General features: G+C 27.5%; 1 protein-coding gene across 1 annotated transcript; it reads left to right on the top strand.

The window, feature by feature from the left end:
- Positions 1-11,286, top strand: LOC147812039 (RNA exonuclease 1 homolog). The gene is made up of 3 exons (XM_087161724.1): positions 1-117; positions 5,604-5,668; positions 9,476-11,286. The coding sequence occupies exons 2-3, from the start codon at positions 5,650-5,652 to the stop codon at positions 10,618-10,620; spliced, it is 1,164 nt and encodes a 387-aa protein (XP_087017850.1). The 5' UTR covers positions 1-117; positions 5,604-5,649; the 3' UTR covers positions 10,621-11,286.
- The last annotated feature ends 4,897 nt before the right edge of the window (positions 11,287-16,183 follow it).

Here is a 16,183-nt window from a genome sequence, read left to right as displayed (position 1 = left end):
TCAGTTATTTAACTGTGAAGTTTTCTAAGTGTTGTGTCCTCATTTGGATTTATTTAGTTTTTACGAACATTTTTAATAAAGAAGTCATTATAAGAAGATATTTTATTTTAGATTGGGGTGAGTTATTCTTTTCCTAATGTTCGTATTTAAATTTTATCTAATTAAGTGTTCTCGCGTTACTATTTTATTGTTTGTTTGTTTATTCAAAATTTTCCACGTGTTTTCCTGTTTTACCCAGAGCTCTTTTCTTTTTTCTTAATCTAAGTTGATTTGTATTTACTCTTCTTATGAAACCAATTAATTTTATGTAATGTAAGGTGAGATAGTCTTACAGATTTACGCTCTAACTACTTTAAAAGTCCATAATTTATTCTATAATCACTTATTACATTTTGAAGTAATACTTTATTCGTTCAAAGTATAAATTTGATAATCATAAATAATATATCTTGCTTATTAAATTAGTTATTTTAACTTATGAATTCTATTCTTCTGTTAGGTTAATTAGACACCATGTTCCGCCACAATATCCCTTAATTTTTTATTTATAGCTATTGTATGATCTTTTTATTTTCTTCTAAGGCAATGTTTATTTCATGAGAATCTCTGGTTATCCTATGAGTTCTATTTTTCTGTATGGTTAATTAGTCACCATGTTGAACCACTATTTCCCTAAATTTTTATTTATAGCTATTATATGATCTTTTTATTATTTTTTTTAAAGTCATGTTTATTTCATGAGAACCTCTGGTTATCCTATGAATTATATTTTTCTGCTAGGTTAATTGGTCAACATGCTCCACCACTAGTTCTCTAAATTTTTTATTTATAGCTATTATATGATCTTTTTATTTTCTTCTAAAGCCATGTTTACTTCATGAGAACTTCTGGTTATATTTTCTTTTCATTATAAAACTATTTATACGTTAAACTTGTGAAAATTATTAGCTCATAGGAAAATAGGGGATTAGAATAATTAATATCCAGTTAGTTTTAGATGTGTTAGTTACCTAGTGTAATATAAACACGTTAATAATAATTTCTATAGAAGCATAAAAGAAGAAAATTTACGTTTACACAATTTAAATGAAATTTCGAATAAATTGTTCAGATGTATTTTGACATTAGTAATCAGGATTATAATTTACTTATTTTTTCTAAGTGCTTCGACAGTTTGTTTAAAAAATTATCTGATATTAGTGCTTAGAGTAGTGAATTGAAAGAATAAATTCTGTCACAGTCGTTAAACTGAATTTATTTGCCTTTTTAGCAAATCTATTTCATCATTGGTATGCATATGAATTAAACCTTTCTCTTCAGAAATTTCATGAGTCTATAAAACGTCACACAGCGTTCAAGTGTCACAAAATGCGGATACATTTAATATACATATATTAAATTTTAATTTGTTTACCAAAATTTTTTTTTCATCTCCTTAAAAAATATTTTCCTTGTTTTCTTTGTATTTTAACTTATTTTATAGGTTCTATGTACGTGTACTTCACGCGTACTAAATGAAACTTCTTATTACTTTTCTTTATTTTCCTTGTTAATCTCCTTTTTTTTTGTTTTTGTATTGTGTTACCCGAAATTTTTCCGTCCTATGAAGCGTGTGGTGATAGAAGATGTAAAATTTACCCTAATATTGACAAAAAACATATAATTCATAATAACGGTAGCTCCAGATTTGTTTGTAAAATTAAAAATGTTATTTATATGTTGACCTGTGGTTTTTGTAATATGAAATGTGTTGGACAAACCAGTCAGTATCTTAATATTTGAATTAATTGACACCGTTTAGATATAGACAGTAATAAAATTATCAATAACCTGGAATTGAATCATTTTAGAGAACATAATTTTAACATAGTCAAAATTATTATTTTAGAAATAGTGGAATAATTTGATTTAAGACTGCAAAACGAAAATTTTTACATGCTTTTATACAAAACAATTATGCTGTATGGAGTAAATGATAGCCTCCAACATGCACAGATTAACTTTAATAACTCCTCAACTTAATAACTTTTTCCCCACTAAGAATAAGCGTACAAATCGAGGTAAACAGGGCATCAGGAAGTAATAAAAACTCTCTTAATAGTGACAAATTAAATCGAATATGGAAAAAGATTTTTATAAACATTCTAATATTAAACCAATAAAAGATTTTGCTTTCTCCCTTAAGAATAATGATGTATATCGGCTTCAAAATCTTATTATTATCCTTTCTTTTATTGATTTACACTTCAAAATTTTCTGTTTCAATTTTGTGAAAGCTAAAATGAGTAAATTATATTTTGTTATTGACTTTCAAATCGTTATTTTCGATTAAATTTCATGATATTTTTGGAAATTTAAGAGATATGTTTCCATTAAAAGATTTTCACTTAATTCAAAAGCTGTAAATATAATAAATCTATTGATATAACTATTTTTAATTATAATGATATTTGCAAAAATTTAGGGAAAATTAATCTACCCGATTATGGTTGTCACTGTGAGGAGCAAAAAATTTTTTGAACTTGTTGATAAACATCTTGAACATATTATTACTGGTAATTTAATTATTATAGAAAACTTACAACTAAATTTAATTACAACTTAAAACTTGGGAAATTAGCACAAAATTTAAACCCATTTACCCATATTATAAATTAATGAAATTCTTAAATACTTTTTCAATATTTTTTTAAAGATATCAAAATAGATTCTCTTTACCTTTATGTTAACAGAATAATGAGCTGTTTATTATTACTTTAAAAACTTTGTTTTCAATAATAAGGAAAATTTAAATAACAATAATAATTCAGCAAATTTTTCTACAATTGATCGATCAATTAAGTAACTACAAAAAAAAAATCTGTAATTACCCCCATAGACAAAGCTAACAATAATTATATAAAATTCTGTAAAAATTCTGCGTTGAACTTTTAAATAAGGAGTTAAAAAATATTCAAAATTTTAAGCTTACAAATTAAAAGAATAATATTATCATTAAAAATTTTTTTGCTTTACATAAGAGGTTAAAAATTAAAATTAGCATTATTACTGATAATTAACATATTATTACTGATAATTTAAGTATTATAGGAAACTTAAAACTTGGGGAATTAATGATAAAAGGTACAAAATTTAGACCCATTTACCATATATAAATTAATAAAATTCTAAAATACTTTTTTAATGATCACACTAATTTTTGTTTAACGATATCAAAATAGATTCTCTTTACCTTTAGATATGTAAACAGAATGTAAATGGGTTAATTATTATTACTTTAAAAACTTTGTTTTCAATAATAAGGGAAATTCAATAACAGTAACGATTCAACAAATTTTTCTAGTATTGATCAATCAATTAAGCAACATCTTAAAAAAATGTGTAATTACCCCCATAGACAAAGCTAACAATAATTTTGTACAATGGAATAATTATGAACAATAATTATGTACAATAGAATTATGTTACAGTGGGAAAGATATTTTTATTAAAATTGATGGAATAACGCAAAGTTCTAATTCTTCATCTCTCTTAGCTAATTTATTTTTGCACTATTATGAAAAAAATTACACTCTTAATATTAAATTTGTTTTTAGGTTTTTTGATGATCTAATTATCTTTAATTTTCGAGATTATACAGTTATGTTTAATAATGTTTACCCGAAGAATTAATTAATCTTGCTTCGTAATCATAATGATAATATTAATTTAATTTTTTTGGATTTGGATATTAAAAAAAGAAGAAATTATCTTCTTTTTTTTATGTTATAAAAAATTATTTTAATTTTAAAATAAATAGGCTAATTACTCGGAATTCTTATGTTTCTAAAACCATCTATTTAAATGTCATTTTTAATCAAATGAATAGAATTATAAGAATATGTAGTAATGTTTAAAAATCATGCTTCTCTTTCTCCCTTTATTAAATAAATGCTAATTTGCTGAAGATCATTAAATTTGTATAAATAAATATCAACCTTATTAATTATAAACTTATTTAAAAGATCCAGTATAATATTATTACCTTGCTCACATCCATTTTCTTGTTATTTATTATATAGTTTTAAAAATATTCAATGAAATTAAACGAAATTTCAAGAGAACTTCAAAATTAATTACGAAATTTTTGCTTTAAAATTTGAGAAAAAAGTCATTCAAAATTGCACAAGATATGAGTAATTAAAGTAATTTCTTTACATTGCGCATCAGCGGGGGAAAAAATTTTTCTTCTTAATTTTGAAGACAATCGTATTTGGTAATTAATAAAAAAATCCGATATGAATATCTTGAAAATTAAAAAATTTCTAATTAATTTTTGTACTTTTTAAAAGTAGCTCAAAATGACATGGGGTTTCCCACAAGGATCATTTTATGCTAAATAAGATTTATTAAAACTGACACCGGCATTGATAAAAATCCTCATCATAAAAATATATTTTCTTTCTCCTGTTTTCTTTCTTTATAAAAACATATTTCAGTGTATGAACATTTATTGTAGGGCATTATAACTCGTTATTTATTTATCGTTTATTTATTTATCGTTCGTTTATTTATTTATCGTACTCGTTATTATGATACGAAATAATAATTGGAGAATTGTAGAAAACTGCTCATCACTTTGAGTTTTTTTTTTAAGTACTAATACTGCTTAGAAAATTGCCTGAAATTTTTCAAATTTTTAAGATATTCAAATCGGACTTTCTTTATTTGTTGCGAGATGTGATTCTCTTCAAAATTAAGGGGAAAAAATTTCACTTCTTTCCCAGCACTATTAAAGAACTACTTTAATTGCTCAAATCTTGTGCAATTTTAAACGAATTTTTATTAAAATTTTACAGATATTAATTTGAGGCAATGGTTTTCAAACTAATTTTAAATTGCTTTAAAAATTTTGTTTAATTTTATTAAATATTTTCATAATTAGCACTAACAAAAAAAGTTAGACAAAAGATTATTTTATGCCCATATCTCCATAAATATTTAAGCTAGACTCACGGAATTATTGCATACAATAATCAATATAATTGCTACAAATTACAGATTTATTTCTACATTTTTTTTGAAATTTGTTTTGTTCAAAAACACTATTTTCCTTTTGTAATTTATTGTCGGTTCCTTAAACCTCTTAAAGCATTAAACATCATTGATAAGTATGAGAAATTACATAATCTAAACACTTTGGAGGTCATAAAAAGATTTTTTAAGTAGTTCTTGAGGAATATTGAAAATTTTATTAATATAGAAGTGTTTCCATTATTTTGTCTACTCCCTGTGTGTGTATATATGTATATGGTCAACTCCTTGAATTTAACTCCGGCTAATATAAGCTGCACACATAGACTCAATATTGAGTCTAGGTGTGTTGCAATAGTAATTACATGCATTGTAATCGATTTATTTCAGTAATAATTCATAGATGCATAGTAATAATAATTTAATATTTGTAGTTAATTTGTGTTCGTTCTCTTTTTCTTGTATTAATAATTTCATGTAAATTCCCGATTCTTGATGCATTTTTTACTATTTACTGATGGATGCAATATATTTAAAATTTGCTTTGTATCTTATTCTGTGTTTATTTATTTATTCATTTTTTTTTGCAGAAATTCTGTCTTTGAAATTAAAGTTGATAGAAGTTAGAGCTGAATCATGGCGGAGTATAAAGAAAGTAAGTGTAAATGTTATAATTCTCTTTCACTGCGATAGTTAAATGAATATAAAACTTAAGAATAAAATTTAATTGTCATAGTTTTGCTTATGGTTGAATTCGAGGAATTTGAAATTTCAAAATATCTTTTTTTTTTACTATTATTTTAGGAAATTTCATTTCTCTCAATGTTTGAAATGACAATGTTAAAACGTGTTAAAACGACAATGTTAATGAACGACACTGCCACCGCTGTTACAATTTCGCTGCTGTAAATGTTTTTTATTTTTATTTTCCTACTGTTGCTGCGCAAAAATACTGCGTGGGGCCCCCACTCTAAATCTCACATAAGTGCTTGAAATTCAACATTCTAAATGAACCATTTTCATTTATGAAATTGCGGGAGATTTTTTTTTCTCAAAATTTCAATTTGTTTAAAAATTATTACGTTTTGCTTTGCCCTTTTGGCTTTAAATAATGATCTTGACGCTTTTTATTGTTTAATTAATGAATTTTACTTTAATTATATAAAGGCTTCGTTGATTAGGTGGGGGAAAAATTGAGAACTGTTTGAACTTCAGCGATTTTTTTTCCTCAAAAATTTTATATAATAATAAAATTATGTAGAATGCTATTCCTAAGAACAGAAAATTTATACTTGTTTGTTTTTAGAATTTCTAAACTTGACAGTATACTAAAAAGTTAACTTCTCTTTCATCTTTTGATTTCATGATTAGTTTTCATGTACTAAATCCTTAATCTTTAGAGTTCAAGGATATAATCTCAAAAAGCTAATTAATATATGCAGACGATATTTTAAACTGTGACATCAGACGCAATTGGGTATACTATAGCCAACGTCACAGGTTGTGTTATTCCTACTAAATTTAACCCATGAACGGCATTTTCTGCGAGCCTAACTTCAAGCCACAAATAAACAAACGAAGTGTTTGATCGTTTAAATAGCTGCTCGCCAGATTTTATTGCATTATAAAGAAAAGTAATTGATATTCGATTTTTGATTAATAATTGATTTATGTGGATAGTGGCATTTATGTGGATAGTGGCATAGAATTTAGCATTGCGTCATGGTAAATGTTATTCCTACTAAGTGGAAGTAGTTGTGTTTTTATTATATTAGACCCAATAACGAACTTTTTATGGAATATATTTTTCCCCCGACAGATTAGGAATCTTGACTTTCGAAGCCGGTATCTGGAAAAAATAGTTTCAATAGTGGCTAAAAGTTTGGGCTCCTTGATATCGAACTTAATGTTGGCGTATTTCGCTATATTTTCGTATCCAATGAAGAATATCATACATTTTTCGCAATCAGCTATAAATCTTTTTTTTTATTCAAAAATAATTATCTTCAAAAATTATTTTTTATAATTATTTGATATTTTTTATTATTTAAGTTATTCAATGCAATTTTAAATGAGTAAATCCAAAAATTGAAGGGAATCAGTCGAATAGTTGTTGAAAAATGAAAAGTTGAATTCTTTGAGTTACGCAAAAAGAAAATAGTACAATTAAGAGGCTTACTTTTCAACTACACTACTTCAACTAAAGGGACCGTATTTTCCGGATTGAGGAACCTCCATATTTTGACCTTTCTCCATATGACTACCTTCCTCCATATTTTGAAGGTCAATATTCAAAATCCGCTTAAGGAAAATGGTATATTTTTTCAGAGAATATCCATTTTTGTCCTAGAATTACAAAAGTTGATTCCTAGTACGTGAAAATACAATCTTTAGATTTAAAGTCATTATAAGTTTTTCCCCCTTTGATTTTTTTTTCACAGTGTAAATTCAGTGTTGTTTATGCTGACGGAAACTGATTTGGTTGATAAGGAAAGCTTCGAACGTAAGTTACGTGAAAAGGTGCACAATTTTCGAGATTCTAAAAACCATCATGCATGTAATAGCTACTATATTTCTAAGATGCACTACATATAAACTACTTTTCTGAAAATTTGTAAAAATAATATTAAAGGGCCAAACTTTTTAACGTTCTCCTGCCTAAGCGATTGAGACCATATTTACCAGATTGCGGTTAACAAAAATCCAATCCGCCGAGAGAAAAAAAAAAGGCATTTTTATTCAGAGAAAGAACGCGTCTGACTGCGTAATTTAAATTATCGTCTACATTAATTAAATAACATATTTAAAGCGAGACTCTCAAAACATTAAGACTGAGTCTCTGATGTGAAATCACAGGTATTCAACGTTTTCCGGTTTTTATTTTTATTTATTGATTAATTTTGTGCCCTTTATGTAGCATTTTTAAATTGATGAACTAATGGGATGGAATACGATTTCCTCGGTTTATATAATGGCGTTTACTGAAAAGATTTTTCCTATTATTATAATTTTCATGATATCAATAGTAACTTCTTTTAATAATAATGACTTCTTACAATAAAATTTAAACAGCAATCCCTAGCAATTTCCTATAAAACCGTGATTGGTCTCAGACAAAACAGAGTAAGAAGTGCATAAGATGCGATACATTATTTTCTAGATAGCAATGTCAGAAGAGCAAAAAGGTAGAATTCTTTTAGTATATACCTATAAAAACAATACGCAGAAAACTCAATCGTAATAACTTTTGATTTAATGATCAAATTTTCATGTACTGTGATTCAAACTTAATGGTTTAGTTGGGTAATTTAAAAATGTTAAATTATTTATGCAAACAATATTTTAAGCTACAGCAATTAAGTTACGAAAACGGCAGGTACAAAATCGTACACTTTCCTTGAATGAACATACCTTTCCTTCGGCGGATTTGGATTTTATTTTTTGCGTTTTTCACCATAGAGGCCTTTTAAAGCGAATTGTAATCTTTTGCAAGCAAATATAAAATTCGTTTATACAAAGATAATTCCATGTAAAAAATAATTTTTATTAATTATATATAAATTTGAATTTTAAGGACTTAAAAATTCTTACACCGCTTTAAAGAAAGTTATTTAATATATTATAAAACAAAATTTGTATAAAATTGGTCAAATAATTCTTGATAAATTGAATTTTAAATGTGAAAAATTCGATTTCTCAGGTTCGACTTCATTCATTCTTCTCCATTATACAGAAAGATGGACTCTCCCTCATACTGTCTAGAGGCTATTAATTATCAAAAAAATGCTAAAAACCCTGTCACTGCCATTTGTTAGAGAATTGATGTTTTTAGCCGAAATTTTCCAGCAAAAAAATTTTTTTAATTTATGGCGTAAAATTTTCTGAGTGGTGGGTATTGTACAACAGGTTGCTTGTGATCAATGACATATTTATTCTTTTACTTAAGTGCAATCCACAAGAAAACTTTGGGGTGGGGGCTATCCTCAGTAGGGTGTTGTATACCAAAAAAGGTAGTTTCAGTCTGGGACAGAATTGAGGGCTACCATCATCGAACTCGGCATAATATTGATGCATTGTATCCACGGGTATTGCTCAATATCCAGACCCTGATGGCAGAATTTTTTTTATATCTTTGTTTCCTATCCAGGTAGAGTAAGGACTGAATGCTCCTTGTATATATGTAAAAGAATATCCACTTTCTTAGTAAACATATTGGTTTCACGTTGGTTTCCTTTACGTTAAACTATAGCACGAGAATAATCTGGCTTTATTTAAGTGGGACATATTGTACTGGTGTCAACGCTACTAACATAGTTTTCAATTTTTCTTTTAAACATAATTTAATTTCCTTACCTACAAAGTACTTCTATTTGTTAGATTTTTTTTTCTATTGTACCGAATTATTCTGTTGTTCTGAATAGCCATGATTTATTAATGAAATTTTCATTTTTGAATCTTTTAGGTCGAAGCGTAGCAACATCAACTCTCAAGGAGTTTCGAGACTTGAATCTTCCCAAAGGGAAGGTATATACTAATCTCAGTAAATATCTAATGGACTCGAAGTATTTTGACAAACTCACCCACGAGCTGACTAAGGGAGCCAAGATATCCGAACATGGAACAGTTGTTAGGAAATGCTATAGGTGCCGAAAAAGATTTGAGGTCACACCAGAGGGAAAATACACGGTGAACGAAAAATGTTACTACCATCCAGATAAAGTAATAAAATTTTCTGGCCATCCATCTATCTTCAAGTGCTGTAAAAGACACGCTTCTCTTATTGGATGCAAAGTGTATCCGTTACACATTTGTGGAGATCCACTGCTCAAACCGGAGATCAAAAGAACTGGTGAAAAGCGCCTTGCACACCAGCTTCGTGGAGTCTACGGATTAGATTGCGAGATGGTTTACACTATAAAAGGATTGGAAGTTGCAAAAGTCGGTTTAGTTAATGAAGAAGGCTTCACAATTTACGAGTCCTTCGTACAACCTGAAAATGAAATCCTTGATTATTGCACCAAATTTAGTGGCATAAAGGACGAAGATTTACTTGGAGTAACAACAACTCTTCGTGATGTGCAAAGTGTCCTAGGTAACCTGCTTCACAGCGAATGCATATTAATCGGACATGGACTTGAAGGAGACCTCCGATGTCTAAGACTGACTCACACAAAAATTGTGGATACGTCTGTTGTTTTTGCAAGGAGTGATGGCTCTAAGCCAAAGCTTAGAGATCTAGCTTACGAAAAACTAAAGCTTGTGGTGCAAAATGACATTGGTGGGCATGATTGCATCGAAGATGCAAGAACTTGCATGGCTTTGATGTTGAATAAAATTAAGGAAGATAAAGCTGCAGAAGCTGTATCACAAAAAAATACTGCAACTAATGAATGTCGAAAGTTCAATATCCCGACTCAAGGTATAGATATGGCATTTCTATCAGCCCAGGGCATTAGCCAGGAAGAGTTACACACCAGAAAATGGCCTTTTTTTGAAACATCACATCAGCCTGAATATCACATAGTTGAACAGAAAGGTAGTTTTAAAAAAGTGTGTTATATTTGCACAAATCTACAATTTGGACATGAGTCTTACTGCTACGCTTAAATTTTTAGTTCTTAATTACGAACGGTATACAGTCATGTTCGTGTGAGTCGAAATAAGGATAATTAAGACTTGACTGTTACATGTTGGCTTATTAATTCACTGTAAGTAGATTTGAATGAATGGATCACAAATATTAATTTTTTGTTTTAAAATTTACTTCATTAAATTAGTTATTAAAATTCATTTAAATTAGTTATTAAAAATTTAGGAAAGTGATTCAGTTTTTTATCTGTATATTTTGAATGATTTCTTGAGTTATGAAAGAGAATTGTAATTGTAATGTTCTGAAGTTATATGCTGTTTTAAGTGAATTGCTGTATTTTCTTCTATTGATATCATTTGTAAATATTTGCATATTGCTGTGTTTTTAATTTTTAATGTTTTGTGATTGCTACTGTGACCTGAAAAATCTTTCCTTTTTGGTATAATTTTTTCTGTTTTAAGTAAATTGCTGTATTTTTTCTATTAATATCATTAAATATTTGTATATAAAATACATTTTTTCAAAAATATTTTGTGATACTAACTGTAACTGTGATTGATAACTGTAAACTGCAAACTTTTAACTTTTTGGTTCAATTATTCTGTTTTAAGCAAACTGCTGTATTTTTTCTAGTGACATCATTTGTAAATATATTCATATTAAATACATTTTTTAATTTTTAATATTTGTCATTATTACTATGAACTGCGATATCTTTACTTTTTTGTATGATTTTTTATTCAAAAATGTCCTTTTTTTAATCTTTTGTTGTAACTGTAGTGTACACTGTGAGCAGGAACTTTTTTGACACTATGACAAGTTCCAGAACGAAACCGTGAATTGAACATGTTTCATGTCTTCTATTTGGTTTAGAAACATGACAAGGTGCTAAAAATTTTAAAAATCTGACAAAATTTTAAAAGTTCACGACAGTTACAATTTTTTTTAAAGAAACATTTTTTCTTTTTAAACGAAAACAACAGGTTGACTTGCAACTCGAATGCACATCCAAATGATTTTAGTTTAAGTTATGGAGTAAAAAGTAAGATATTTTTAAAGGGATAAAAAATGTTCACAAAAATCTTTCAGGTATAATTAATTTAATTCAAAGTAAGACTGATCAGTATTTGATTATAATTAACTGATCAATGATATTAATTTCAAAGTATGGTATTGAGTAATTCTTAATCAAAATATTTTCAAAAGAATCGAAGCTTCCTCTTTGTGTTAAAAGAAAGTTAATGCAGCCATCTCTGCTGTGTCAGAAAATTTAAACAGAGCGTTCTTTTTAATGTCCTATAACTCAAAAACTATTGCGTGAAACGATAATGGAATTGTGCACTTTCTAGATAAATGTTTAAAGAAAATTCTGATAACAAAATGTTATTGATGAAGTCATTAATTCTTGAGTTCCTTGATGTTGAAGAATAGAATGTTACGCATTATTCAGTTCAGCGAGAACTATTAACACAATTATTTAATTTAATTAATGATATATATATATTATTATCATTATTATTATTAATTAAATTACGATATCAGTTATAAAGCAGTTAGCAGTTTTACCGAATAAATATATTATTATCAACTTTCAACCTTTCTTTGCTCACAAATACAGAATCTGTGTTACTCACAAAAAATCCCATGAAAATATAACATAACGTTTATTTGATTATTTTTTTCATTACTAAATTCCTTACAATGATATTTATAGAAATTAATTATAAAACTAAAAAATATTACATCATAATAATAATTAATCATTTTAAACTTTTAAAAAGAACTGAGCTTTTAAGCAAAATTAGTCAATTTTAATTTTTTTTAAAGTCTTTTACAAAGGATTCGAAACAGTTCTAAAAATAACAGCTCTCACCAACGCTAACCACTTATCCATATTAATGGGTAATTTTAAATTTACAATTTAATTTCACGGAGTTTTTGTTCCAGAATTGATTTGGTAATAATATCATTTAATCGTTTGCAGTGACTTAGTTAAAATATTAGGATTCGAAACATATGATTTTCTAGAAATCATATGTTTTTATTCTTCTGTTAATAATAATTAAATTATTATTAACTATAAATAAATCTTTGTGATAGAAGGAACAATATATCTTTCGAAGGTTATCTGTAATCATCCTGCAGGATTGAGACTAGTTTCTCCCATTTGTTTCTGATTACATATGATCTAATTGAGGTTAGCGTACGAGTCAAGGTGTTGAACTAAACAGAATAACTTTTATCTTGTACAGAAGAGAAAATTTTAATGAAAATCTCACTTGCAAATTTTTTATCTTGATTATCATTTTAACTTTTGAAGAGATTAATGGTAGACAGGGTGTGATGAACTGGCTGATAAAAAATGGCCACCAAAAATAATTGTTTTCATAAGTTTATTCAAGGTGATTAAATTTTAAAATTGGAACAACTTGCGATATTTTAATTTTTCTTATTATTACAATTTTATTTGTATATTATTCATAGTTGTCTCAATATTCTTCAATGTTACATACCTATAAGTCTAAACAGCGGTGGGTTGCTCAGGGGATAGAACGTTCACTTCCCAATGAGAGACCCAAGTTTGATTCCCAGCGGTGGCTGGTTGATACGTTTTTTGCTCCCGTCTTGCATCGACTCCAATAGTGACAAAATATCCTCAGTGATAAAGGGTGGGAATCCCCTTGCCGTTGGGCTAACCTTGGGAGGATTTCGTGGTTTCATACTACATGCAGCGCAAATGCGGATTAGCTCCACCAGAAAGTTCCACTGCTTGATCCTTCTTTTCTGGGTTGGTTCACAAATTACAAGGCTACGGAATTGAACATTGGTATTTGTAAACTCAGAATTGGGTCGGCTGTCCAAATTAAATTTTAAATACTTTTAAGTTTGCAGCAATTTACATTTATTACTTTAATTCGTATCGGACAGTGTTTTAGAAATTTAAAAATGTTTCGTAGTAATAATTTTGAAAATGCACCTAATAGGTTTAAAAAAAATTAAAAAAACGATCGACAAGGGTCTCATAAAAGAAGTTGTAAAATATCTAAGTGTCTTTATCATTTCGAATTTATTACTTTATATTCGAAATGATATAATTTTTTTAATGCTTTATTTACATATGTGTGCGCAAACATTTTAAAGATTCTTGATAAACTATATATATATGTTACTCGGCGTTATTCTAATATGTACTATATATACGGATCATGATACCTACTATAAGTACTGGAAAAATAGGTTTTTTTACAGCTTACTAAATGGGATAAATACCGGAGAAAATTGTTGATTATAGTAAATTTTGACTATCAGGAATTGGTCTCGAGCAATAGAATTAAGCTAAGGAATGCTGAACATTGTTAATTTTTGACTATCAGGAAATGATCTCGCGCAATAGAATTAAGCCAAAGAATACGGAATATTGTTAATTTTTGACTATCAGGAATTGGTCTCGAACAATAGAATTAAGCCAAAGAATACGGAATATTTTTAATTTTTAACCATCAGGAATTGATCTCGCGCAATAGAATTAAGCCAAAGAATACGGAATATTGTTAATTTTTGACTATCAGGAATTGGTCTCGAGCAATAGAATTAAGCCAAAGAATACTGAACATTGTTAATTTTTGACTATCAGGAATTGGTCCGGAGCAATAGAATTAATCCAAAGAGTACTGAACATTGTTAATCTTCATTTTTGAGAGGACGAACTTCTAAAAACATGCTTTGCTTAATCTAATAACTTAAAGGCATGAAAATGAGCGAGAAATAACAATTAAAAAAATTTTTTAAAGTTAATTAATTGTATCTTCATATTTCTTTTAATTTTAGGCATGATTGCGAAATATTGATCATTACCGATTTATTGAAATTTTATTTCTATTTCATTCCATACGAAGAACGAACATTCAGCTCGTAATAATAATAAGAAACTGAAAAAGTTGCATAAACACAAAATGATATTTAGTTTCAATGCAATTTAGCTGAAATTCATTACCAAGGTCTCTAATTCTGTCAACTAATTCAAACCAGAAACAAAAATTATATTCTGAAGCTATTTAAGAGTTTTTTTTCGTTTTAAATTATTGATTTGTAAAAAATAAATTTCCTTTAATGTATGGAAGGTTCTGTTTCAGATTTTTCATTTTCTCCCCGCGAAGTTGCGTTTGATGGAAAGCAAGTGATTTTGTTTAGGTTATTGACTACTTGTCGCGAAGTCACTTAACTATTCTTCCATCCAAAAAATACCTAAATAATGTCACTTTTCTGGTTCTTTCATTGAGTGTCTTCGGAATTTATAGATTAAGCAAAATATGAATGTTTCACATTTAAATAAGACTAAAATTAGAAAGTCTTCCAAGAAATCTCAATTTCTTTTAGAAATGGCACTTAGCCGGTTCTTCCACTAAAGTCTTCATTTATTACTGAGTTATTGCAAAAATTTCATTTTTTAGAATTTACTTTTTAAGTTTTTTTTCCTTTGAAATTTTATGTTAAAATATCACAAGAAGAAAACTAATACAAATAGTTAATACTTTAAAGTATATTCTACTTTCATTCGTTAATCATGAAATTAAATCAGTATTGGAAGGAGATTTTCTTTTATGACTTGAAGGCAAATCGATCGAAAAAATTATAGAAATTATTTGAAAAAGTGAAGACGATAACGATTCTCTACAAGTTATGCTTTTCGTAACATGTAATTCGAACATGATTTCTTTTTTACACTAAAATTTCATAAAGCTAACAATCTTATTATATTAAGTTAAATATTCGAGATATATTAATAAACATAAATGACTTTTTGTAATTCAATTTAAAAATTTTTATTGAAAAGCTTACCTAAAAGACAAACAGCAAAATACTTTTTGAAAACTACCAGAACCAAAGATATGTTTTAAAATTAATGAATTTCATCCACTAGTATACTAAGTATTTTTTTCTGCAAACGATTTTTAAAATCATTGAAAAGAAGTCGAAATCTTTTGTTTTTATCAATTCAAATAAGTTATAATATTTATTTCTATATTTTTTTAAACTAGTTTTGTATAATAAGTAATATTTCAAATGTCATATTATTTCATTTTAATTAAAACTTATATTCTAGTTGATTAACGGAGATTAACTCAAACAAATACTTCAACTTGCCTGTTAACTAGCATAAGTTAGGGATATGAATAAACATCCACTGAAAAAGGTTGTGCACCCCTACTAGGAGCTAAAATTAACATTACAGCACATAAATAAATAAACATCATTGTGTTCACGAAAAAATATCGATGAAAATAAATTAATGTGAGCAGGTTTTGTGTTAAGTCATAATGATCACCACCAACTCTGTTTAGTATTTAAAATTAGTTAAATAAAGTAATAATCGAAAGAGTTTAGAATTACACAGTACTAGGGGACAACAACTTTTAAACGGGTTGCGTCTGATGTGCATTGTAAGATGTTATAATAACTGCTAAATTTGACGAAATAATTCACACTCTTGGGCTTTTTCTTCCATTTGTTTTACCTTTATGCGTTTTTTTAAATTTAATTATTTTAATTAGCTTCCATAGTTTTCAAAGTTATTTCATT

This window comes from Parasteatoda tepidariorum, chromosome 4 (genome assembly GCF_982258835.1).
Source record: "Parasteatoda tepidariorum strain Cologne lab strain chromosome 4, Ptep-v5.0, whole genome shotgun sequence".
NCBI lineage: Eukaryota > Metazoa > Arthropoda > Arachnida > Araneae > Theridiidae > Parasteatoda > Parasteatoda tepidariorum.
This window is presented reverse-complemented; position numbering and strand designations above follow the sequence as displayed.